The sequence below is a fragment of the Neofelis nebulosa genome, chromosome 13, assembly GCF_028018385.1.
Source record: "Neofelis nebulosa isolate mNeoNeb1 chromosome 13, mNeoNeb1.pri, whole genome shotgun sequence".
NCBI classification, from domain to species: domain Eukaryota; kingdom Metazoa; phylum Chordata; class Mammalia; order Carnivora; family Felidae; genus Neofelis; species Neofelis nebulosa.
The window spans coordinates 64962411-64989431 of NC_080794.1; the positions used below are offsets into that span (position 1 = coordinate 64962411).

The 27021-nt window shown below is 41.1% G+C and overlaps 1 protein-coding gene, 1 non-coding gene and 1 pseudogene across 3 annotated transcripts in view; all 3 read right to left on the reverse strand.

Annotated features, from left to right (window-relative positions):
• ARMH3 (armadillo like helical domain containing 3) overlaps window positions 1-27021 on the reverse strand; it is a 171607-nt gene that overhangs the window by 12770 nt on the left and 131816 nt on the right. The window contains exons 24-25 of one of the 2 annotated variants that reach the window (XM_058697567.1): window positions 17328-17406; window positions 91-388 (exon numbers count right to left, since the gene is read on the reverse strand). In XM_058697567.1, the coding sequence (XP_058553550.1) occupies window positions 374-388; window positions 17328-17406 (94 nt within the window). In that variant the 3' untranslated portion in view covers window positions 91-373. Of the gene's footprint in view, window positions 1-90; window positions 389-17327; window positions 17407-27021 lie in introns of those variants that run through there. The other variant, XM_058697566.1, reaches the window with a different exon arrangement.
• LOC131494215 (U6 spliceosomal RNA) lies at window positions 3978-4084 on the reverse strand. Its single transcript, XR_009253261.1, has one exon. It is a non-coding gene; the product is annotated as a U6 spliceosomal RNA (small nuclear RNA).
• Window positions 5677-6223, reverse strand: LOC131493273 (small ribosomal subunit protein uS14-like; annotated as a pseudogene).

The window sequence follows — 27021 nt, forward strand, 5'->3', positions numbered from 1 at the left end:
CCAGGCGCCCCAACACTGTATGTTAATTTAAAAGAGTATGGCTCTAGAGTCAGCCTGCCTGGACTCATCCTAGGTCTACCACTTACTAGCAGGGTAGAGCTGGGTGAGTTTCAGTTTCCTCAACTGTAAAATGGGGGTTATAATAATGTTCTTTAGAGAGAGCTAGTTGTGCAGATTGAATAAGGCAACAGATACAAAGCGCCAAGCATACTTCTTGATACACAGAGAGTGCTTCATTATTATTATTCTCTTTCATTTTAATGTAACTCCACAAATAACTGCTTTTTAGAACCTGAAATTCCAAGGCTTGCCATAAATTAGCAAACTCTTTCCTCCCCCGCTTTCTAGAAGGGATGTGTCTTCTACAGGCTCCTCAAAGAGGGATTTCCTATGGTGGAAAGAACACACTGCTTTAGAGTTCATGCATTAGTAGGTGCAGACAGGTAGGGTGGCAGGCCCTCTCCTGGAGAAGCAAACATGCTACTACTACCACCGATTTCTTATGGAAACTGTGTCACAGCAGAATTCTTAGCACCCTGGAGGAAGAGACCCAGGGTTACATTATAGATTTTCCACAATGCCTAACAGAGTCCTAAGAAGCAGTGAAACATTCAACATGCCTGTGGACTAATTTAGTAGCACTCAGGCCCAACCAAAAAGGAAAGGAATTTCTCAAGGTCACATGGTAAGATTAGAGTCAGGCCATCACAGTACACCCAGCGCTCTTCTCAGTATTCGCATATGGTTTCTAAAGCCCTCAGAGCGGAGTCCTGCCTTTAAGGAGCTAATAAGCAAAATGGGGACTCAAGATAAACCACAGTGGAAGGACACATCCACAGACATAAGCGCATACTGGGTGGAGCCAGCAGTGCTAAGCTACATATCTGAGCAGAGATTGAGTGGCCCGGTTGAAACTGTGTCACACCTTTTAAAAGAGGGAAAATAAGTTATCCAAGATCTCTTCTATTTTGTCTACCACTTCCTCCACTTTATATCACTGCCACCAGTTAATTCTAAGTACAAAATTGTCCACCAGTGTAGTAGGGCCCCTGAGACAGCAGCCGCAGCAAGGGCCATTAGCTCTGATAGGTCTGTGACTGGCACTGACAGCTTAGGCTCCGTCAGGTCCCATCACGTGAGGGACAGACTGCTCAGGTTCAACCTTGATGCTGAGAAAATAAGTCCTGCACAAAAGATGGGCCAAAGGTTTAAAAGGGTAGGAAAGAATGTCACTTTACTTCCCAATCATACAATCTACAATTTCAATTTCTCAGAAATCAGGTTTGATCCATTCTAGGATGTCCTTTCGAGGTGTGTTCAATTTAGCAATGGATTTCAACTGCACAAATTCAGCTCAACTGTGCAGGGTACTCATTAGATAACTGTCCAAAACAATCTAGGCAGATACACACTGTGATCTTTGAATAGCCAGGTTCAAAGTCTTGCTGAGTTATTTTTAGCACTTCTTTGCATACAGTAAATAAGAGATTTGCACCTCAAAAGATGAGAAGAAACAATTAGGTTCAGGGGCTCCAAGACTAACTGGTACCCAGAGAGGACAGGGTTTACTTCCTTCAGACACTGCCTGCTTAACCTTCTCTTATACAAGACAAAGCTTGTCCATCTAAACATGGCCAAAAAGGAACAGAGTGATCAAGCACCCAGTTAAAAGGACAAAATACCAGCTACACAAAAGCTTCATGTTTCAATTCTCCATGCTGTTTTTTTTTTTTTTTTTTTTTTTTAATGTTTATTTATTTTTGAGACAGAGAGACAGAGCATGAACAGGGGAGGAGCAGAGAGAGAGGGAGACACAGAATCTGAAACAGGCTTGAATATATCTATTCAAGACTCTCCCCTCCAGTGACTGATAGAGGAGGAAGGAGGAGAATGAAGTAAAATGGGACAATATATATGAATAGTTAATGCAAGGGAAGGTTCTCTGAAAAGTGAGTGAAATTTTAAAAAATCAGCTGAGTAACTCTGGGTATATTGTAATTTTTTTTTAAAATTTTTTTCTTTTAATGTTTTATTTATTTTTGAGACAGAGAGAGAGAGACAGAGCATGAACGGGGGAGGGGCAGAGAGAGAGGGAGACACAGAATCAGAAGCAGGCTCCAGGCTCTGAGCCATCAGCCCAGAGCCCGACGCGGGGCTCGAACTCACGGACCGCGAGATTGTGACCTGAGCTGAAGTCGGACGCTTAACCGACTGAGCCACCCAGGCGCCCCAATTGTAATTTTTAAAAGTAGTTCAGGACTTCCACTTCCAGTTACGATGGAGTAACTGAGAACTGTGAAAGATACAACTCTTCAGACACTGGATAACAGGGAGTGTAGGACAGGTATGTAGAGAGATTAAGGTGAGCATGAAGGTCTTGTTAGGCTAAACAGACACACTGGATTTCAGGAGGCAGAGGTGACTAGAACTTGTAGGCGGACTACCAGCGGAGGCAATGAGGCAAAGAAAAGAGCTTCAGAAATTTGCACAGTGTTCCCACTGAATCTGTTGCTAATACTAAGGATTGCATGTATAGGGTAAAATTCAATCAGATCAGAATAAAAAAAGACTGAGAATCCGTAAGCTTGCACCACTGAGAGGTGTTTGAATTTTGACCGACCAGAATGAAAAGCACCTGTGGAACACCTAGGGCATTCAGGGAGACCCCAGAGCAGTCAAACCTCAGTAGTAGAACTAAACTAGCCCTGGAGTAAAGGCTATTCTGAACCTATTCAAACAAAGATTAAAAAGAAGTTCCATGGATGAGTTTGGTCAAAAGGTACAAACTTCCAGTTATAAAATAAATAAGTACCGGTATGTAATGTACAATATGTTGACTATAGTCGACATGGTTGTATGGCATATTTGAAAGTTGTTAAGAGTGAATCCTAAGAGTTCTCATCACAAGGAAAAAAAAACATTTTTGCCCTTTCTTAGGTACCTATATGAGATGGATGTTGACTAAACTTATTGTGGTAATCATTTCATAATATATGTAAGTCATGTCATTATGCTATAACCTTAAAACTTATAAGTAGTGCACGGCAATTGTATCTCAATAAAACTGGGGAGGCAGGGTAGATGGAGATCATGACCAAGAAAAAGGAAGTTTCAAGTGGATCATGCTATTCCAGAAAGAATTTACCTGTCTTCCTGAACAAAGTCCAACACTGTTTAATAAAGACAACAAAATCTAGCACTCAACTACATAACATTCACAATGCCCAGTATCCAATAAAAAATTGCCAGAAATGTAAAAAAACAGGAAAATGTGACTCAGCCAAAATAAACAGACCCAGAAATGAGATACCAGAATTAAAAACAAGGACATTTAAAGAGCTATTATAAATACGTTCAAGTATTTTAGAACATCCACAAACATAATAAGGAGCAAAATTGAAGATATAATGCACACCATAATAAAACCACTGAAAATTCGTGTGAGAGAATATTAAAAGCAGGCAGAGGGAGGAAAATAGATACAGAAGAAAAAAAAAAGAATTCACATTTCTTGTCAGAAACCCTATACAAACCAGAAAACAATAAAATGCTATCTGTGCCTCCCCAAAATTTACTGTTAACCTAGAATGCTATATCCAGAACACATCCTTCAGAAATGAGGGTGAAATGCAATTCCAATCAAAATTTTAGCAGGCTTTTTCTGTAGAAATGGACAAGCTCATCTTTTTTTTTTTTTTTTTTTTTTAATGTTTTTATTTGTTTTTGAAGGAGAGAGAGACAGAGCATGAGCTGAGGAGGAGCAGAGAGAGAGGGAGACACAGAATTTGAAGCAGGGTCCAGGCTCTGAGCTGCCAGCACAGAGCCCGACATGGGGCTCGAACTCACGAGCTGTGAGATCATGACCTGAGCCAAAGTCAGACACTCAACCGACTGAGCCACCCAGGCGCCCCGACAAGCTCATCTTTAAATGGAAGGGCAAGGGACCCGAGAATATCCAAAACAACTTTTTTTCTAGTAAAAATATGGAATTCGTCCTGAATTTGCGTGTCATCTTTGCGGAGGGGCTGTGCTAATCTTCTCTGTATCGTTCCAGTTTTAGCATGTGTGCTGCCAAAGCAAGCACAAAACAAGTTTTAAAAAGAACAAAATTAAAGGACTAATATTACCCGACTTTGAGATTTACTACAGACTTACAATAATCTAAACAATATAGGGCATAAATTTAGACATGCAGACCAAAGGAACAGAACCCTCATATATATGGTCAATTGATTTTTTACAAATGTGCCAAGGCACTTCAATAGGAGAGAGAACAGTCTTTTCAACAACAACGGTGGAACAACTGGATATGTGAGGTAGGGGGTGGAGGGGGGGTAGAATGAACATTTACTCATCACACACCATACAAAAGTATCAATGTAAAAAAAAGGCAGAGGAGTGCCTGCCTGTCTCAGTCAGTAGAGCATGTGACTCTTGATCTTGGGGTCTTGAGTTTGAGCCCCACATTGAACATAGAGATTATTTAAAAAAAATAATAACGTGAAATGGATCGTGGAACTAAATGTGAAAGCTAGAAGTATAAAACTTACAGAGGAAAATACAGGTGAAAAATTTCACAGCTAGGAGTAGGCAAAGATTTACTAAATAAAACACAAAAGCACAAATCATTACAAAGATTAAAAAATTTATCTTCATGAATGTTGAATTAAATTAAAATTAGTTGTTATTAGGGGAGCCTGGGTGGCTCAGTAAGTTAAGCATCCAACTCTTGATTTTGGCTCAGGTCACGATCTCACACTTGGCGTGTTTGAGCCCCACATCAGGCTCTGTGCTCACAGTGTGGATCCCAGTGCTTGCGATTCTCTTTCTCCCTCTCTCCCTGCCACTCTCCTGCTTGTGTTTGCTCTCTCCTTCTCTCTCTCTCTCAAAATAAAGAAACTTTAAGTAAGTACTAACTAACTAAATAGATATAGATAGGTCTTCATTAAAATGTCTCGACTTTAAAAAACATCATTAAGACAATGCAAAAGGCAAGCCATAGACTAGGAGAAAATATTTGCAATAAATATATATGACAAAGAACTTGTATCCAGAATACACAAAAACTCTTAAATAACACACACACAAGACAAATGAATGGATTTTCAAATTCAAGTATTTATTTACTTTGAGAAAGAGAGTGTGTGCACAGTGGGGGAGGGACGGAGAGGGGGAGAGAATCCCAAGCAGGCTCTGTGCTGTCAGTGCACAGACTCACACCGGGCAGGCCTGATCTCACTAACCGTGTGGGATCATGACTTGAGCCAAAATCAAGAGTCTGACACTTTAACTAACTGGGCCACTGAGGCACCCACCGATTTTTTAAATAAGCAAATAGTCTGGACACTTCACAAAAGATATATAATGGCCAGTAAGCAAATGACAACTGCTCAACATCACTTGTCATAATGCAAAATAAAATTGATAGTAAGTTATTATTTTTTTTTTATTTTTTTTTTTAACCTTTATTTATTTTTGAGACAGAGAGAGAGAGACAGAGCATGAACGGGGGAGGGTCAGAGAGAGGGAGACATAGAATCGGAAACAGGCTCCAGGCTCCGAGCTGTCAGCACAGAGCCCGACGCGGGGCTCGAACTCACAGACCGTGAGATCACGACCTGAGCCGAAGTCGGCCGCTTAACCGACTGAGCCACCCAGGTGCCCCGTAAGTTATTTTTTTTAAGAACCATAACTGAAGTATTTTTATTTTATGTAAAATGAGTTAGCATTAAGCTAGGTCTCTTAGATATCCACCATCAGGTAGGTATCTTGGATGACCCATTCAAGGAAGTTCACTTAACCCAACTTAATGAAGCATATATCCTTTGTGCGCTGATGAAAATATAGCCGGCACATATCGAGGCTGTGTTTCTGGATCAGACCATGTGGGTTTGAACAGAACAAGAACCCTGGCCAAATTTCCTCAAATGGCTCTAGGAGAGCTGCTGGTGACCCATTTTGGATGTGACACATCTTGCATGTGACAAGGCAAAACACAATACTAATTTTTAAAATTGTAATGTATGTAGTATAATGAGAACACTGCATACCCATAGAATAAGTAAAATTAAAAAGACAATTCCAAGTGTGACAAGAATATGGAGTGGCTAAAACTCTTACTCATTGTCAGTTGGAATGAAAAATGGTACATTTTTGAAAACGTTTTGGCATTTTTTAAAAAAGATCTTTATTGAGATATAATTTATATACCATAAAATTAACTCATTTAAAGTATACAATTCAATGCTTAAAATTTTTTTTAATGTTTGTTTATTTTTGAGAGAGAGATAAGAGACAGGGCATGAGCAGGGGAGGGGCAGAGAGAGAGGGAGACACAGAATCCAAAGCAGGCTCCGGGCTCTGAGCTGTGAGCACAGAGCCCAACACAGGGCTCGAACTCACGAACAGCGAGATCATGACCTGAGCTGAAGTCGGATAATCAAATGACTGAGTCACCCAGGCGCCCCTTAATACTTTTAGTGTATTCACATGGTTGTACAACTATCACTATGATCTAAACTTAGAACATTTTCATCAGCCCTTCAAAAAACCTTGTACCCATTAGCAGCCATTCCCCATTCTGTTTCCCAACCCTAGCCATGGGTAACCACTAATGCATTTTCTGTCTTTATAGATGTGTCTATTCTGGACATTTCAAATAAATGGAATCCTTTGGGTCTTTGTGTGTGGCTTCTTTCACTTAGCATATGTTTTCAAGAGTCATCCATATTGCAGCATGTATCAGTACTTTATTCTGTTTTATGGAGGAGTAATACCCCATTATATGGATGTATCACATTTTTTAATCTATTCAGTTGCTAATGGACATTTAGGTTGTTTCTAGTTTTTAGTTATTATGAATAATGCTACTATAAACACTTGTGTACAAGTCTTTGAGTGGACATAGTTTCATTTCTCTTTCAGTAAATACCTAAGAGTGTCATAATATAGATGAATCTCAGACACAAAAGAGCACACAGAAAAGACACTGGTGGTTGATTAGGGCCCAGACTCATGGTTAAGACTGACCACAAAGGAGAACTTTTTGCAGGGATGGAAATGTTCTACATGTTGTGGGGGTGGGGGTGGGGTGGATAGTGGATATATGTATTTGCATGATATATATTATGTCAAGTATACCTCAATAAAGTTTTTAAAAATTCAGTAAATCATGACTAGATTAAAAACAAAAAAGACGGGGGCACCTGGGTGGCTCAGTTGGTTGAGGGCCCAACTCTTGATTTCAGCTCAGGTCATGATCCTAGGGTTGTGGGCTCGAGCCCCACATCAGGCTCCACACTGAGGGTGGAGCCTGTTTAAGATTCCCCCTCTCTCTTTCTATCTCTCTCCCTCTTCTGCCCTTCTCTCCCATTTGTATGCTCTCTTTCTCTTAAAAATTTTTAATTAAAAAAAAAAGATGTACAACTATGGCAGTAAGCTTATGTCTTTTTTTGGTATTACTATTCCATTTTTGGTTGGGGCAAGAATGATTCAGACTGATGGCAAGTAACTAAGTTAGGAATTCTCAGTATTTTGACAATGCCAAGGATTCTCCTCATTGTGCTCCTCCTTTCCACTCCTCCACTCCTTGAAATCCTCCCTGACAAATTCAATGGACTCTGGGCAAGGGCACCTGTGTGGCTTGATTTTGACTCTTGATTTTGGCTCAAGTCATGATTTCAGGGGCCCTGTGTCGGGCTCTGTGCTGTATGTGGAGTTTGCCTAGGATTTTCTCTCTCCCTCTTTCTGCCCCTTCTCTATGCTCTTCCCCCCTACAAAATAAAAAGAATAGACAGATAGACAGACAGACAGACAGACAGGCAGACGGGCTCTGGGTGGCAATCAACAGTGTCTGGAATACTTTTCAAGTGGACACTAGCTACATGAGGTTTTTATAAGTGGCTGTACTTACCTGGACCTTCTGACAAACTCAATAATTTGCCAAGCTTGGGGGTTTATAGGGTCCTTCCTGTCTTTACCAATCTAATGAAGGTTCTGATTCTTGCCTTTTTAGTGAAACTGAGGCAAGGATAAAGATATGAAATGATCATGGCTCTCCTTGTGGAAACTCATTCTAAATAAGGGTCACTGGCCAACCACTTATGGATTTCTGAGGCAATATTTCTCTAGGGTACAAGGAGACCAGGGAGGTTTTATCTGTCCTTAGGTTTATACAAGGTCAAGTGGGACTGCTGCAAGCATGCCGCATACATCAGCTGAGTGAGGTCTACACAGGCAAAGGTCTAACCAAGAAGTAGTGATGCTGATTCTTACACTGTGAAGTCTTCAAGGCAGGCACAATCTTTGCATTTTTATAGCCCCTGGCTTGGCACATAGCAGATACTTCTATACTTGTTGCACGGAACTTGAGGCTAGGGCACATATTCCTTGTCTTACTGCTCTAACCAAAGACACTCAAAATCAGAGAATTCTTAGACCAAAGGAGGTTCTTGAGGGTTTCCTTGAGAGGCAAGGATTGGTTGTTTTTTAAAACACTTTAACTCAAAGCGGCTGAAAAAAAGAAAACAAGCCAACAGCCCAGGAACTAGAACAAGTAACAGCCTGGTAACAAAAATCACAGACTCTATTGAGTGAGCACTTCTCCCTCTACTGTGTGCTTACAGTGACTTTCTATCCAGGATAACCTGGATATCTCTCCAGGGCACAATTATCCAATATAATTGTTTGGAAACAAGGATCCAAAAGGTGAACAAATCTCTTAGGCTAAAAAAGATGATGCCTTTTAAAAGGTAACTGTTTCCTCTATACAGCTACCTTGCATATAATACGTAGAAGTTTCTCCCCTTTTTTTCTATTTTCATCTCCTATACTTCAGGATTAAACTCAATTTCAAAACCAATATAAGTTGGCCAATTCTCCCAGTCCCGTCCATGTCTTTCAAGCCTGCTACCAAAGGGCTTTCCACTACCCTGAGATTTATTGATCTGACAGACTGGCTCTGCCCTTCAGCAAGGTGGATCAGATAATGAACCTCACAGTGGTGATTAGTGAGAGGCCATCAGCTGGTTAAAGGAGTGGTGACAGTGACTTTCTTTAATTTCCCTGGGCAGTTGCCCCCACCTCCCTGACTTTATTTGGCTGAAGCCCTAGACAGCCCTTGTAACACTTTTCTTTGCACTAATTACAGATCCAGTGTGCCCAGTGCCCAGGCCCTTTCCCTCCACAAGCAAGGCACGCAATCACACTAAGAGGCAGCCAAGGAAATGAAGGTGGGGGAATCATGACACACAAGTATTGCATCAGGTGTTCTCCTTCTCTGTGGCTTATTATAGGCAGGCCACTCCTCCCCGTTCAACCCAAGAGGCAAGTGTGTCTGTCCTCCCCACCTGAGGTGTCTTTCTTTGGAAACATATCACGGAGGGACAGAGAAAACATCATCTCTGCTCCTAACTCACGAGCACTGTGACATGGGGTCTCTGCCTCCCTGCCAGGACTCACGGATCTATCCCTCCCTAAAAGACAGAATTCTTTACCAGAAATCCTAGTTGTGAGCTATCCACAGTTTCCCTTCTAGTTGAGTGGGTCATTTTTAAGACTGCAACCTCCTTTGTGCAGTTATCACTGCGAAAAGTCAAAGTACTGTTACGGTACCCACCAAAAACATTTTCCGTTAGCACAACTTGAGGCCTCTGATGTTACCACAGTGGCAAACCATGCTCTTTCTAGCACACCTTATAGAGTTTTGAGCTACCTCCTGAGGAAAGGGTTGCAGTGGAAATAAAAGTTCCCGGAAGATCTATTTGGGAGGAAAGAGGTGACCAAAAAACAAACCAAAGGGGGAAGTCTTACTTGTACACTCTCATTTAATAATTGGAATAAAGGATCCTTCTTAGATTAAACCAAGAAAGCAAGGGCTGCTGTCCCCTGTAACCTCTGGAAAAGCTGACAAATACTGCAATTCCTACAAGCTCCAACACTATTCCTCTATTCGCTGCCAATGAAGCTTCAGTGGCAGTGAAGCCTGACTGAGGAAGACCAGAAGTTCATGGAATGCACATTTCACAATTCATATTTAATTGGAGAAAATGCTGTCAGTGGCAGAGATGAATAATAAGCTGAGCTCTTCACCAGTGACCTCTGCATTCATCTAGCTTGGCTGTGGGACATTAAATTTGAGAGTCTTTGTTTTGTTGTTGTTTTAACAAAATGGAACTACTACTTTAAAAACAATTAAAATTCAGTATGCTTTTAGATTTTGACCCATATAAATATATTGTCTATTACAAAAAAAATCTTTTTATTTTTTTTAAGTCGCCTTTGGTCTGTGGAAAAGCTTTATTTCTCACAGTAACTTTGCTGACATGCTTGATGGAATAAAGAGACTCTTTCCTCATTTATAAAGTTATCATACTGTGCCAGAAGCCTCTACTCAGGCATTTCTGTCTGGCTGACAGGCAAACTCTCCAGGCCCCTGTTCAGTACTTTCCTTCCTCAACTGAATGGTCTCTTCCCAAACCAGGGCCTTTTCCCACGCCCCCAGGAATGAGCCCTATTATCTGCACTGTCTCTGCTTCTCCCTCCACCTTCCTTCAGAATACCTGGCAAGCTCAAGCTGTCACACATGCCTTGGCCTGATGAAGTGGAAGGAGCTCAGACTTCAGTGTCAGACAGACTTATGTTCACATTATGGCTTTGCACTAACAGCTGTGTGACCATGGACAAATTACTTAGCCTCATTAGCACCCTCATCTATAAGATAGCTGTACCTATCCCAAATAGTTGATACAACAATGAAGCAAATAACCTATATAAAAGTGCCCAGCTCAAGAACTACTAGCTTTTCCTTTCCTTTTATCTATTTGTGTCCTCTTAAAATCCAAGATACTGTCTCCCCTTTCTCTGGCAGTGAAGCCCACCTCCTGGTCCAAGTGAGACCACGGCCATCCTGGCAGCACATCATCAGCTTATCCTCTTATCTGGACCTTCTTAAGATGCCCTATATAACATAAAGTTGATTTCCGAGGTTAAGCAGCTTTTAAGAAAATCCTTCTTCCACTGACTCTGTCTTTCCTGTTTTAGTGAATCCAGTTAACAAACAACTCATATTGAACTTTTTTTCTGCCAAACAGGTCAACATTCAGCTGGAGTCTAAACAAAGGCAACAAGGAAGGCAGGGTCTCAGACAGCCAATGCTGTGTCGCATGTTTGCACTCAGTAAGAGTTCACACAGCAACCATCACTCAGGGTTATAGAGAGGCAGTGCAAAACTACAGGCTGTTGTGGAAAAACAACAGGAAACTGAGTCATGGCTATCATCATAGGAATCCTAAATCTTAGGTCTCCAGCAGGTGTCTCCATCAAGGCTGCTTTCCATGGTGGTTAAGGCCCTACTCTAAGATGAAAAAACATCACAGGGACTCTCAGAGTAGAATACTCAGAGATCTCAACTGTCCCGGGGAGAACTTTCTATCAGTGGCTCTCATGGGGAAAGTGAGCTACACTCACTTCCTGCTCAGAAAGTCCTGCCTCACAACTTTACAGCCTGCTTCTCCCAATGCTCCTCAACAACTAGTAATGTGCTAGAGCTGGCTCATACATAAACCGTGAGATCATGACCTGAGCCAAGGTCGATGCTCAACCGACTGAGCCCCCGCCGGCACCCCAAGATTTCACTAGGATTTCTCAATGCCTAGCATTTATTTGTAGTGGCTCTCATCTTAGGATCAGGAGAAAATCAAAAAGGTTTAGAAAGATTACTAATAGGTATACTAGCTTCCAATGTAACCTTCAGATGTGAAGCATCTCTTTTCCCTTAAATTTACTTTAATCTAATCCTATAAATAAGTTATATTCTTTGCTTTGTCACGATACTTTTAAAGATACCTCTTGCAATATACAATATTATTCGTGCCTCCTCTGAGTCCAAAATCCAAAGCCCACAGTGAGAGTGGAGACTTAAAGAGATAATGGGAGGTAAAACTCCATAAAATTCCGAAAGTAGAAAACTTAAGAATCTGGTTACATTGTCCTATGGTCCTGTGACATATGGGGATGCCAGCAGACCACCTTGCTTATCCTCCTGGAAAATTGCTAAGCCTCCCTGTAGAGAAATGTCTAGTAGTCTCCTCAGCCACTTGGATGAAAGGAACACCAGCTTCAAGAAAGGTTTGTCCACTCGGAAAAACAAAGTAGAATAGTGGTTGCCAGGGGTGAGGAGGAGGTGGGAAAGGAAGTTGTTCAATGGAGAGGGGTTTCGTTTTGCAAGATGAAAAAGTTCTAGAGATCAACAGTGCAATGATGCACACATATCAACACTAGTGTACTGTACACTTAAATGGTTAAGATGGTAAATTTTGTTATGTACTTTTTACCATTTTTTTTAAAAGCTTGGTTTGCTCATTAGGCCTTATCACATGCCTAGCACTGAGGCTGGCTCATACTAGGTCTTTGATGAACACTTATGAATTGAATCAAAGGCAGTACAATTAGGTCAGGGAGGAGAGTCAGTACATTGTGGGTTATGGGGTCTGTGATGACAACTGAAATGACAGAATTGTATTTCTAAGTCATCCAGCCTCTGGATATCCTGTGATCCAAGGACAAGGGTTACAGAAACTCTGGTACTCTTCTCCTTTCTTTCTGTCCTTTTCAGGTCCTCGCTTTGAGTACATTTTACAATCTATGCCTCTCTATTGACCCAATTCCTATCCCTGCTCTTTCTTTTTTTTTTTTTTTTTAATTTTTATTTATTTTTGGACAGAGAGAGACACAGCATGAACGGGGGAGGGGCAGAGAGAGAGGGAGACACAGAATCGGAAACAGGCTCCAGGCTCCGAGCCATCAGCCCAGAGCCTGACGCGGGGCTCGAACTCACGGACCGCGAGATCGTGACCTGGCTGAAGTCGGACGCTTAACCGACTGCGCCACCCAGGCGCCCCGTATCCCTGCTCTTTCAAGGCTCAACTCAATTCTTCTCTCCTCCATATGGCCTTTCCTGACCACCACAACCTGCAAAGGTCTTCCTCTAACAGGAGTTCACAGATCCCACTGCTAGTACTGGTCAGCTATCGATAAGCTGTGTTAAGCCATCTCTTGAACTTATTCCATCCTTTGAGAACAAAGGCCCTTTACCATACTTCTCTATTCCTCAAATGCCTAGCATAATCTGAAGCACAGAGCAGGTGCTAAATACTAAAATACTGATAGGTGAATGAAGGCTGAAGAAAGCAAGGGTGGGCCAACCATTTATTTGCTTTCCCATGGGATATTTCAAAGTCACAAAATTGGTCATGAATGTGACTAAAAGCTTAAGGAATCAGGCACTCAGAGAAGGTTTTGACTTGAATCCTAAATTGTGACTACGTACTCTAGATATTCAGAGCTCTAGAGAATCTTCCGTAAAATTCTACCATGAAGTCCTTCCTCTCTTGTCTATTAGGAAATCAGAGCTGACATAAATCAATATGTCACAGCATTTGTAAACCAAAACAAATAGTGAATAGTTTAAAAAGAGCTCAAGATCTTCAATGGGCATTTTCAAAGGTCTGATGGCATCAGGAACAAGGAAAGTATAAGGTACTTACTACTAAAGGAACTATGCCAGTGATTCTTAAAATTTGGAGGGCGGTGGGGAGGTGTCAAAGACTGGTTAAGAATTTTAAGAAAGATGGACCTTTTTTTTTTTTTTTTTTTAAAGATTTAATTAAAAAAAAAAACTTTTGGGACACCTGGGTGGCTCAGCCGGTTGAGCGTCCGACTTCGGCTCAGGTCACGATCTCGCGGTCCGCGAGTTCGAGCCCCGCGTCGGGCTCTGGGCTGATGGCTCGGAGCCTGGAGCTTGCTTCCGATTCTGTGTCTCCCTCTCTCTCTGCCCCTCCCCCATTCATGCTGTGTCTCTCTCTGTCTCAAAAATAAATAAACGTTAAAAAAAAAAAAAAAAACTTTTAAAAGTAATCTCTACACATGGGGCTCAAACCTATAATCCCCAAAATCAAGAGTCACACATTCCACCAACTGAGCCAGTCAGACACCCCAAAATGGACCCTCTTTAAGAAAAAAAAAACTGGGGCACCTGGGTGGCTCAGTTGGTTGAGCGTCTTACTTCGGCTCAGGTCATGATCTCGTGGTCTGAGTCTGAGCTCCACATTGGGCTCGCTACTGTCAGCCTGTCAGTGCAGAACCCGCTTTGGATCCCCTGTCCCCCTCTCTCTACTCTTTCCGCATTTGAGCTCTCCCAGAAATAAACAGATATTAAAAAAAAAAAAAAAAAGGACATATATATATAGAGAGAAAGTAAAACAGTGGTTACAGGGGTGGGGGGAGGAGAAACGGGCAGATGGCGTTTAATGGGCATGGGGTTTCAGTATGAAATGATGAAAAAGTTCTGGAGGTGGATGGTGGTGATGGCTGCACAAATATGTGAATGTACTTAGTGCCACTGAACTCTACACTTAAAAATGGTTAAAATAGTAAATTTTACGTATATTTTATCATACACACAAAAAGGAGTCAAAATGAACAAACTTCACCATCAACCTTGCACAAATGTGACATGTGTATAAAGTTATAACAATGCATGCAGTTTATCACACTAGATAATGAACAACTATTCTGTCACACTGAGGGTATTGACTGATTAAAAAGCTCGGCCCTCCATGAAGCCAATGAGAAGTAACAGAAAAATGTCATGTATCTTCTGGAAATCTGAAAAGAAGCTCCAGTGTAAGAGAATGGGCTTTGTTCAGTAAGCAATAATGAATTTACAAATATCACTCTGAAATGCCTCAAACAGAGGCTGGAATGTGTTTGGGTGCTGTCGGAACTCAAAATTCACAAATCTCTTGCCAGAAGAAAATGGCAGGCTGGGCAGGCAGATCTAGCAAAGAGCCTTCTCTTGTCTGCTGTCTTACTAAGTGCTATAAATTCCAGTTAACACCTATCCATAGTCTTCAGGGTTTCTTTTTTTTTTTTAGGGGTACTTTATTTATTTATTTATTTATTTACTTACTTACTTACTTACTTACTTAATGTTTATTTATTTTTGATAGAACACAAGGGGGGAGAAGAAGAGAGAGAGGGAGAGACAGAATCTGAAGCAGGCTCCAGGCTCTGAGCTGTCAGCACAGAGCCTGACGTGGTGGCTCGAACTCACAAACCATGAGATCACGATCTGAGCTGAAGTCGGTCGCCCAACCGACTGAGCCACCCAGGTGGCCCCTAGGAGTGGTTTAGAATCTACTTGGGGATTAAGTTCCTGATTTTTTTTCTCTCTACTTAGTTTGCTGCTAACAACTACAGGGCCCAAATGGATCCCATAGCCAGCTCTTTGGGAAGCTGTGAATACACTTAACATTAAGTGATAGTAGCCATTTATGTTCAGAAGTGAAGGGGGAGAAGTGCTCCAACACATGTCGGAGATTAACAAGGCGGTCAAATACTTCTAATCTGATAGTGCTAAGAATAAAACCAAGTGCACCCTAATGCTGTCATTTAGAACCCTTCAAAGTCAGCTAGGGAAGAGAAGCAACAACTATTTTAAGGGCAGTTTTGAAAAGGGTCCTAGAATAGCAACACCCTTCCCCCACTCCCAAAGTGAAAAGGATTGCTAAGAGAGATAGTGTACAAAACTCTGTGACAGCAAGGACTACACTTAGATTATTCACCATGGATCCTCACTACCCAGCACCACACCTTGCAAACGGCAGGCATGTAATTACTTACTCACTAAGTAAATCTTCCAGAGCCGTTATCTCTTCTCCATTCTTGAATAGGACTGTGTACTCTCCCTCCCCACAGAAATCACCTCATCTCTGGCTTGTGGACTCTTTCTGAGAGGCACTTTCATCACTTCATTTAACTTTGAGAGAAGTTGGAGGAGGGTGAGGACACGTGCTTGCTAATCATCCTTTTCCAGATTGCCTCGTGCGCCAGAATGGATTTTTATTATTGGTCTGTGGCTGCTACTGCTGTAGAAAGATTTCAGCCTGACCTTCCCAAGCTGCTGGGGAATGAATACTGCACGTGGCTGACAGGGAAAATGTGCCTTCCTTTTTTCTTTTCTTTTTTTTTTTTTTTTTTTAAAGCTTTTAGACTAACCAGAGCTCACTGTGGTAGGAAAGTCACCCTTTCTCTTATTATACAAAACTCAGGATGTTGAATTCTTTTGCATAAAAATGATATAGTAAAACCAATCTGAACTGGTCCAACAGGGAAAAGGTAGCATCTTGAAGTACCTCACAGAAAGCAGTGGCATCAAAGAACAGGACTTGAGGAAAAAAGAAAATGAAAGCCATTTACAAAAGCAGTTTAAATAAGAGGATGGATTCTCACAGCTGGCCTCACAAAAGAGAACAAATATGTCAAAGGGAACAACAGACTAATAGAGTCCTATCCATCTGGCTGAGGAAAGAGCCACTGGTGAGAATACTGAGAGGCCTGTTAGGGAAAAGGCTTGCCTGGTGCCTCACTGAGCTGGCTGAATAGCTTTTAGGAACACTGGAACACTCGCTCATACCATTGCTGGTTGGCTCTGCTAGCAAAAGATTCAGAGAAGGGTTTCACCGATATACTGGCAAAAAAGGGAGAGCATACTTTATTGGTTTGGAACTTATACCTTTACTCTCAACTCATGACTACCCCGGCCCTCCAGCTGGAGAGTCAGGTAGGAAAGAAAGGAGATTGTGTAAATGGGATGTCTCAGTTGGTGCTTTTAAAAACAGAACTCAAGAGTCTCATTCTGAAACATCAAGTTCAATCCCATGCCACGCTAAAGCCCCATCTGTACTTTTATATAATGCAGAGCCGAGTGCAGGCACTTAGGGAGAAGGGGAAATCAGGCCAGACTCAAGGAAAACAAACACATAATGCTATCTGCATCTCCAACTCAGTCCATACCACAGAAAAACCCGCTCAGAAATAACTGCTCGAGGCAAATAGAACTCAATTACTAAGGAAAATCTGCCCCAATGAGGGCTCATATTTTAACAAGCCAAATAGCATCAAATTAAGCTGAACTCAGGGTTTTTCTAATTGGCAGTTTTATCCATTTCTAAGTTCTCATTTCTTATTTTTAAAAATAAAAATGACTCTCTGCCTAAAATTAAAAAAAGAAATGCCTATCACCCACTCTAAAATAATAATTCACCGAATTTTCACCTACATATCTTCTATACAATTAATGAACCCCTTACATGGCACAAAAGCAGAAGCCAGCACTCTATTTAAAGTACTATCAACAAATCCCTTACTAATTGCTCTTAGCAGCCTGGCTCCTGCCACCAGATGCTCAGTCACAGAATGCCTCTGCTATCAAAGAGAGGACAACTGCTTGATCCCTGCCACCAACTCTGGGGAGGGATGTGGCTTACCTGCTCCTCTGACAGTTGGGATATGTGATTCACAGCAGCATAGGATTCAATTTTGGGGTTAAAGTGATTGATGATGGCCCTGAAAAAAAGAATTAACATTAATATGGCATCAGATGGAAGAAGCAGATAAATAAGTTAAAAATAAGTACCAAGTACCCTCTGGTTTAGAGTGTGAGTACATGGGAGTGATTGCCAGAGAATAACTATCTTTTTATTGACCATGAGGTCACATGGTGGGGAACGGATAACTCTGAAACGAGAAGTGTTTACAATTTATTAGATAAAGAGGAGAATCAAGTGTCTCTGTTCTGCAAATGAACCAGGGGGAAAATCTCATAACCAAACAAAAAACAAAACCAAGCCTCCTTCAGGCAAGAAACAAGACCCAGGGGGCTCTCCACTAGGGGGCCCTGATGTTTCAGTCAGAAAGAAAAGTAGTTTTCTCTGCTCTGACTTAGGAGAACAGGGCACTTGGTAAAGCTGGACCAACATGTAGGCTAAATACAATCCCTGAAGAAGCTGAGCTTTATCAAAGCCTAGAACCAACCTTCATACTTGTTAGTTAATAATTTCAAACCACAATGTTATTTCCAGCCATTCAAAATCTGAGTGTCATTTTCAAACACTTCCTTTCCATCACCCTCACATTCAAGATCACCAAGTCTTATCAAATATAGTTCTTAAATATCTCTGAAATCTGGGGGCGCCTGGGAGGCTCAGTCGGTTGAGTGTCCGACTCTTGATTTCAGCTCAAGTCATGATCCCAGGGTCGTGGGATTACGACCCACATTGGGGCCCCATATGGGGCTCCACACTGAGCATGGAGTTTGCTTAAGATTCTCTCCCCCTGCCCCTCTCTCCCCCATGAGTGCTCTCTCTTTAAAAAAAAAAAAAAAAAAAAAAAAAAAAAAAAAAAAAAAAGTCTGCCATCTGAAATAAATAAAGTTCCATGAAACCAATACTTCGGTGTATATCTAGGTCCTTGTCACTTCTTATCTCGTGTAGCAGAAAAAGCACAGGTTTCAGATCAGAGTTTAGCATAAGTCCAAATTGATACAAAAATGATTAAATAAATGGGAAGAGATGAATCTTTCTTTCTCCTTTTTTTTTTTTTAGAGAGAGAGCATGAGCAGGGGAGAGGGGCAGGAGAAGAGGGGGAGGGAGAGAGACACAGAGAGAGAATCTTAAGCAGGCTCCACACTTAGCATAGAGCCCGACACAGGGTTCGATCCCACAACCCTGGGATCATGACCCGAGACAAATCTTTCTAACAGAACAATTTCAAATAGTATGTGTGGATACTCTCCCCTTTAGGAGGTGGAGTTAGGTTCCCATTCCCACTGAGAGCAGGCTAGACTTAGTGACTTATTTCCAAAGAATAAAAGAGTAGTAAGAGAGGAAAATGGTAACTTTACAGTAAAGAATCTTGGAAAATACTGTATTATTAGCCAAGTGAAGACGGTGAACATTCATGTGGCATGAATCTGGTATTCACGTAACCTTTGGTATGATCTTTTGAGAAGGGCACTTTGCTTCTGTTATATACTTCCAAAATCCATAACCTCAATCTAATCATGAGAAAAACATGAGACAAAACCAGGCTGGGGGCATTCTACAGAATACCTGGCCAGTACTCCTTAAAGACTGTCAAGGTCATGAAAAACTATACTTGAGGAATCGTCACAGACCAGAGGATCTTGAGGAGACATGACAACTAAATGCAACATGATACCCTAAACTGGACCCTGGAACAGAAAGAGAACATTAATGGATAAACTGGTGAAATCCAAATAAAATACGGAGCTTAGTTAACAGTAATGTACCATTGCCAGTTTCTTTGTGTTGAATAAATGTACCATGGTAATGGAAGATGCAGGAAACCTGGTTAAGGAGCATGTAAGAACTCTATGTATTATCTTTGTACTTTTTCTATGATTCTAAAATTATTCCAAAATAAAAACTTTATTAAAGTACACATGCACGTGAATGTATGGTAGCACAATTGAAATCAATATATTCTTTTAATATAATTTACTGATAGTATAAAATTCTTGAACCATTTAATCTAATATGGGTAATGAAAGTATAAGCCAAAGCTTAAATAAAAAAAATCATGGTTTGGCCATTTGTTATTTTGGGTTTTTGGGATGCTATATGTCTCAGAGGAAAAAAAGTGGGAATAACACCTACCTTAGCACTTAGTACAGTACCCAGGAATAGTACATTGTAGGCATAAAATAAATGTTTGTCGAAAGAGTGACTAAATCTTAAGAGGATTCTTGCAACATTTATATAATAAAGCAATGTCAAACATCTACCACAGTGCCTGGCACACAGCTGGTACTCAATAAATATTCAATGAATGAATACATCAAACAGGACAGTAATGGGTCAGGAACAGAGTAAAATTCTGGTAACTTGTTTTTCCAGAGACTACCAAAAAGGGTAAGATGTTATGTGCAAGTTAAGGTTGTAGCTTGGTCTAAATCCAAAGTGGGAAAGAATTTGGACCAAGTAGGGGTCAAATAATTTTCTCATCCAGAAGGTGAAATTTTGAGGATATTGGCAGGGATGACAACAGTCCAGGAGCAGAAAAGGAAAACCAGGAGACTAAATGCAATGAGAAGACAAGGGAGGAGGTTTAGAGAAGAATTGAGAATCCCACCAAACCTAGCAGCAGTACCAAGTTAAAGTTAATCCAGTGTAGAGTGTGATCACAGGGTCTAGCATCCAAGAGCTAGGATTAAGAAAATAAAACAAGGATTAAGAAAATAAAACATGGTCACCAAATCAATCTACTGTTAAATCTCAGTTATTTTAGGAAAAAGAATTTGAACTCTGTAAATACATTCATTTCACGGTTTTATAGTGGTCTTTTTTTTTTTTTCAGGTTTTCCTTAAATTTCTCAGTAAAATGTTTTTGAAAAAATGTTTAAAAAAATCCTGACTCAACTGAACTAACTAGGGTTGTTTGTTTTTGTTTGCCTAGGTTTGGAGAACAGAGAACTCCAAAGTATTCTAGTGTCTGTCTGGGTGGGAAAGTAGCAGCCATGGGGGCCCAGTTGGCAATCCAATGAAGCTGGTAAGGTCTGGACAATGAAATAATCCCTGGGAATGAAACTGATGGGGATGCTGTAATTCTGTTCCTTTTCTACCTAAGGAATTCTCTCACTAGGAAAGAAAGTAAGGAAAAAGTAAAGAAGGAAAAGAGAAAGGAGAAAGGGAAAGAAGGAAGAAGAGAAGACAGGGGAGGAAAGGGATGGAGGGGAAGTGGGAGGAAGGGAAGAGAAAGGGAATGAGGGAGAGAAATGAAAAACCTGGAAGGCATTCTCAAAATGTATACTTATTTCCTTCCCTTCCCAAAGTTATACCCGTCAAGTGTCAGCTGGGTCTATGCATGGTCTATATCATCAGGGCATATGTGCTGATATTGTCTGAGCAAACTCATCCTGAGGGTATGACAGATATGCCACTCTGGAAATTTGGAATGAGGATAAGATCGTCCTCCAACCTCCCCATGACACTGCCATCCCAGAGCCTTAGATCTCAGCAGGCAATTGAAGCCTCTCACCAGGCATGGGGAGGGACTATTTAGAAACCCGAGAGAAGGGGAACCTGGGTGGCTCAACCAGTTAAGTGCCTGACTTCGGCTCAGGCCATGATCTCATGGTTCATGAGTTGAGTGTCACATCAGGTTCTGCACTGACAGCATGGAGCCTGCTTGGGATTCTCTCTCTGCCCCTGTCTCGCTCACTCACTCTCTCTCTCTCTCTCTCTCAAAATAAATAAATAAAAACTTAAAAAAGAAACAAACAAAAAACCTGAGAGGTGGAACAGTGTAAATTCAGTTAGCAGTCTCCAAGCCAGTAAACCACAAAGGGCATAGAGTACATATCTCTGCTTTACTTTTCTTGCTGTCTCTTTGAGACAGTTACCTGTAAAATCTGAGTACTAATCTGATCTACTGGAGATGCCAGGCGCAGGGCACTAAGCCTAAGAGGTAAGAAAAATAGTCTGACACTGGCTGTTCTCTTTCCAGGCTCTTTAGCAAGGAATTTCAGAGAGGGCTTGGAAGCTTCCTATTAAAGTTCTCAGGACTTCATACTGCTGAAATGGAAATTTCTTCTGAGATAGCAAAGAGATGACAAAACACTGAAACCAGGCTAAGTCCGCCCACACTGAGTGACACATGCCTCTGCAGTAACTGAAATACTTAGCTTCTCCTTCCCCAGCAAGTTTGCAGCCTACTAGGGCTCACCTGGGTTGTGATTCCACACTACCCCACCTGGCCAGGTCCTAGAATAGGATTTATGCCTGAGTAGCTCTCAGTGGGAGAAAGATGAGGTACTACATTTATAAGTGAGGAGCCTCTCTTTTCTTTAGGCTTCCCTTCCCACCAGTATCATCTCCAAAGGGATTTAATACTATCTCCTCTGAACATTTTTTGGTGGGGAGGTGGCGGGGGGGTCTTCTGATACATTCTAACAGTAGCTTTCTCATTTTACTGACCCAAACCTAACAGATAGCAATTGTCCAATGCTTAAGTCTAAAATTTGAGTGTTCCAGAAAGAAGATATGGCAATTTCTCTCTGTCTCCTTCTTCTTCCCTCTCTGCCTCCCTCCACCATGTAAAGGCACAAGGCAGAAAGCAGCTGTGAGCAAACCAGGAAAAAAGTCCTCACCAGAAACTGACCCTTGCGGAACCTTGATCTGGTACTTTTGGCCTCCAGAACTGTGAGAAAACAAACATCTGTTTTTTAAGCTACCTGGTCTATGATATTTTGTTATGGCCATTGAGAAGACTGTACATGGATATTCTACTCTCCACTGGACCCTGGCATTCGGGCAAAGCAGACTCCAAGCCTGAGTCAGTCTTTAGCAAAGTAGTAGAGTAGATAAAGTCTGCTTCTCATTCTGCAGGTTACTTCCTCTCTCTGAAGCCTTCATATTGTGGGTTATTATTTCCTTCTCTTCTAGAAGAGGATCCTGAGGTTCCTGTGTGACAAAGTTCCAGTCACAAAAGCCACACATGTAGCTACATGGGTTACCAGTTTCCCAGGCAGAGTGAGCTGGGCCCTTTAGCCTTTACTAAGTGAGAAACACAGACTCCAATAAAGAAAGATCTTTCAGGGGTGTCTGAGTGGCCTGTACCATAGAGAAGGCACACACAGACTGAAGACATACAGTGTCTGAAAAAATAGTAGGTTAGGCCATACATGGCCAAGAAAGAGATGCTCATTTTTCCTTTCATTTGCATCTTGAGATTGACTTTCATCTAATCACAGCCTTTCAGGTATTTAAACAAAACCAATCTTATGCCAGCTAAAAGTTTTTATGCTGAAAAGTATTAAAAAAAATTTTTTTTAATGTTTATTTATTTTTGAGACAGAGAGAGGCTGAGCATGAATGGGGGAGGGTCAGAGAGAGAGGGAGACACAGAATCTGAAGCAGGCTCCAGGCTCTGAACTGTCAACACGGGGTTTGAATTCACGGACAGTGAGATCATGACCTGAGCTGAAGTCGGACGCTTAACCGACTAAGTCACCCAGGCACCCCATATGCTGAAAAGTATTTTAGAAAAGAGGACTTGAAAGGAAGAAAAGGAGCATGAAGAGGAAGGTTTGAGTGGGCAAAGAAGGAGAAAGCATAGCCATTATGGAAAAATTAACATATGACAAAGATGACCAAAAAAGATGTCCCTTTGACATAGTGGCAAGACAAATGGGAAAAGAATAGTCTATTCAAGAAATAGTGCTAGCAAAACTGGATATCTACATGCAAAAGACTGAAGTTGGCCCCCAACTCCACACCAAATACAAAAATTAACATAGAAAGGATCACAGATCTAAATGTATGATCTAAAAACTATAAAAACCTTAGAAGAACACATAAATCTTTGTGACCTTGGGTTAAGTAACGATTTCTTAGGATACTGTAAGTGGAAATGAAAAAAAAAAACCTAGCTCAAGTTTAAAAATTTTTGTGCCATACATGAAACCATCAAGAAAGTGAAAAGACAACTCATAGGATGGGAGAAAATATTGGCAAATCATACATCTGGCAAGAAACCTCTATGAAATACCATTTCACACCAACTAAAATGGCATTAATCAAAAAACCAGTAATAAGTGTTGGCAAGGACATGAAAAAATTAGAACTCTCATATATTGCCGGTGGGATTGTAAAATGGTACAGCTACTTTAGTGCTTTGGCAGTTCCTCAAATATTAATGCCTAGAATTACCATATGACCCATTCTCTATACTGAAAAGAATGAAGACATTATGTCTACACAAAAATTTGTACACAAATGTTCACAGTAGCATTATTCATAATAGCCAAAACACAGAAACAATCCAGATATCCATTAACTGAAGAATGGATAAACAAAATGTGGTATAGCTGTAATAGAATATTATTCAGCCATAAAAAGGAATGAAGTACTGATCAATGCTACAACATGGACTAACCTTAGAAACATTATGTTAAAGGAAAGAAGCCAGACACAAAAGGCCACATATTGTAGGATTCCTTTTTTTTCTTTTTAATATTTTTCCTTCAAAGCGTATTCATTTATTTTGAGACAGAGAGAGTGCATGCACGCGAGCAGGGGAGGGGCAGAGAGAGAGGGAGAGAGAGAACCCCAAGCAGGCTCTGTGCTGCCAGCGCAGAGCCTGATGCAGGGCTTGATCTCACAACCACAAGATCATGACCTGAGCCAAGAGCAAGAGTCGGATGTCTAACCAACTGAGCCACCCAGGTACCTCTGTATGATTCCATGTATAGGAAAGGTACAGAAGAGGCAAGTTTATGAAGACAGAAAATAAATTAGTGGTTATTTTGGGCTGAGGGTAGGGTTAGAGGAAGAATGGGGGCTGTCTGCTAATGGGTATGGAGTACCTTTGTGGTAGGAACAAAATATTCTAAAATTAGATTGTAGGGATAGCTGTACAAACTGATGATAAATTTTAAAATAATGAGTCGTATATGTTAAATGGGTGAGTTGTAACACATATGAATAAAGTTGTTTTTAAGATTAAGGCCACCTTGACTCCAGCAGTTCTTAAGTAAGCCGCTTTCCCCAGGAACCAAGTCTACACAGAATTCACAGATCCCAAGGTGTTTCACTCACCAAGATAACTTTCCTAGAGCTCACATACGCTAGTGCTGGTGGCAGGAGGAAAAGGAGCTCACTGGGTCACTGACTAGTTTGTACATTACAAAGCAGAGAGAGTTTGAGGAACTTCTGTAGAAGCCTCTGTGGTGGGTGCAGTGCCACATGAAGTAGCAGAGATGTGAGTGAGACTGGCAGTGGAAGTCACATGTGCAAGAGAGGACCAACTCTCTTGAGAGATAAGGAGAGTTCAACTCCTGGTAATATGCTTGAGATCTTTATTTTATTCTTAAGTTTTAAATGTTTATTTATTTTTGAGAGAGAGAGGGAGGAGGAGGGGAGCAGAGAGAGGGAGGGAGACACAGAATCTGAAGCAGGTTCCAGGCTCTGAGCCGTCAGCACAAAGCCCGACACAGGGCTTGAACTCACGAACCATGAGATGACCTGAGCAGAAGTTGGATGCTCAACTGAATGAGCCACCCAGGCACCCCTCGATAACTTTAGATTAAAAGGCCTGCATCTGGCAAATGATGTCAACTTTTGGCTACTGAACAAAAAATTCCCTGGAATAAAACTTTGGGGGTAGACTGGTAGGGAAGAAGGAAGGCTCTCTTATTCTCAACACTCTTGAACACTTTTTTTTTTTTTTTTTTTTTTTAAATGGCTGGAGCTGCCCACATTACTCAGAGACAGCCATCCATCCAGGACTAGGAAGAAGATTTAAAGAAATAAGGCCCAAGGAAAGGGAAAGAAATCTGGAAGTAGAACTTTGTGGGGAAAGGGAATATAATTTCTAACCAAACCCCCAGCTTTATTCAAACTGGAACTAAATGCTCTATGAGAGCAGGGACCAAATTTATGTTACTCACCACTATATTTCCAAACTTTAGCAAAATGCCTGGTGTACTGGGAGATTCAATTTTTAAAAGTGAATGAATAAATCAAAGTCTAAGAAGGTTTTTGTTCAGTCTTACCACAAGTAAGGAGGTCTGTGATCACCAGCTACTCTCAAAAAGTATGAAAATAACAATAACAATGTTTTATGCCCATCCCAAGAGAAAAGGTGACTTGGACATGAACAGCTGTCCTTCAAAGAAGGAACAAAAGTCATCACTGAAGACAGTAAAGTTTTCTCTTCCTCTTAAATCATACCGGGAGGCCAGAGAAAAGCTTTCTGGCAATCCTTATTAAAGTAATCTAATATCTTCTGAAAGTAAGCCTAGGTTTTTGTCTGGGGTAGCGGAGTAGGAAAGGAGCAGGGGAGTGTGTTATACTCTGTTACTGGGTCTCCTAATGCCACTGAATTAGGAAGTCCCAAAGAGGAAAGGCAAAAGAGACAGTGTCATAGTAATGGGAAATTGCTAAAGTCAGCCAGAGAGAGATAGCTCTGCACTCAAAGCACCTTTAAAGGCAAGAATCTGGGCCACCCTCTAATGCAATTGCCAACTTCTGACTGTCAAAGACAGGGTCACTTATACAAACCGAAGCAAAAGGAAGCGGACAGATGGAACAGCAAGGCTGAGCCACAAACTGGCTAGGGATTTCTTGCTCCATTTTTAACTTATTCTCTCTGACTCATGACTCTGCAAAGCAGCTTTCTTTTCCCTAGTACTGGGTGGATGATGGCTGAGACACATAGTTAATGCCCAGCTTACTCAAGAAATGCACAGGAATGTTACCTTAACCATGAAGGCAATGTAGCTTAAGAGAAAATGTAGATTCTCATATCCAGAGGGAATCTAAAGCAAATCCTCCAAAGATGCAAATTCTCACAATCCCAGCTATCTCCCACAGCATCTGAGGGTCTTTTATGAAACAACAGATAAATCACAGTTTCAACCGGAAGCCCAGAACATGGTGACTGTTTCCTTACTGAGATACTTGAAGCAAGCAGCCTAGCTCTAAAAGCTGCTATGTAAATCCTTCAAGCAGAAAGGAGAAAAACAGACAAAGGTTGCTTACAGGAAAAGTTTCTGTCGCTCTCATTCCAAGGAAGGAGGAAACATAACTGGTATACTCAAGATGGTACACACTGAGAATATTCTTAGAAGTTTCACTCTAAAATTATTCCTATAAGGCTACTAGATATATATTAAAGAGTCTGAACATGGGTGCATATCTGAAGCCTGATAAAAATAAATTGGGATCTCAAGCCTCAACATCATAAGAACTATAGTCTTGTATTTTCAAATACTTGCTAAACATGTACATCTGGATGTCATGCTTTTACTTACATGGTTTTCTTCACAGGGAATGCTATTTTTCTTTACGCCTAAAAAGCGTAAGTCTTATTTTTCCCTTGACGGCCCAGTTAAAATACCACTGCTTCTATGAACAACGTGGTATATATAAAATGAAAAGCAAGGCTTTAGAGGCAGTAGACCCAAGTTAAACATCCTGGTTCTTCCACTTCTAGGCTGTATGACCTTGGGCAAGAGACCATATTCTCTAGTACCAGTTTCTCCATTTGGTTGGATTTCCTTTCCAAAGTTTTCCTCTGTGTTTTCCAATATAATAGCTAGCCTGACCTAAAGGGAACTTTTTTTTTTCCCCCACAAGTAGCTTCCCCTTACCTAGACCT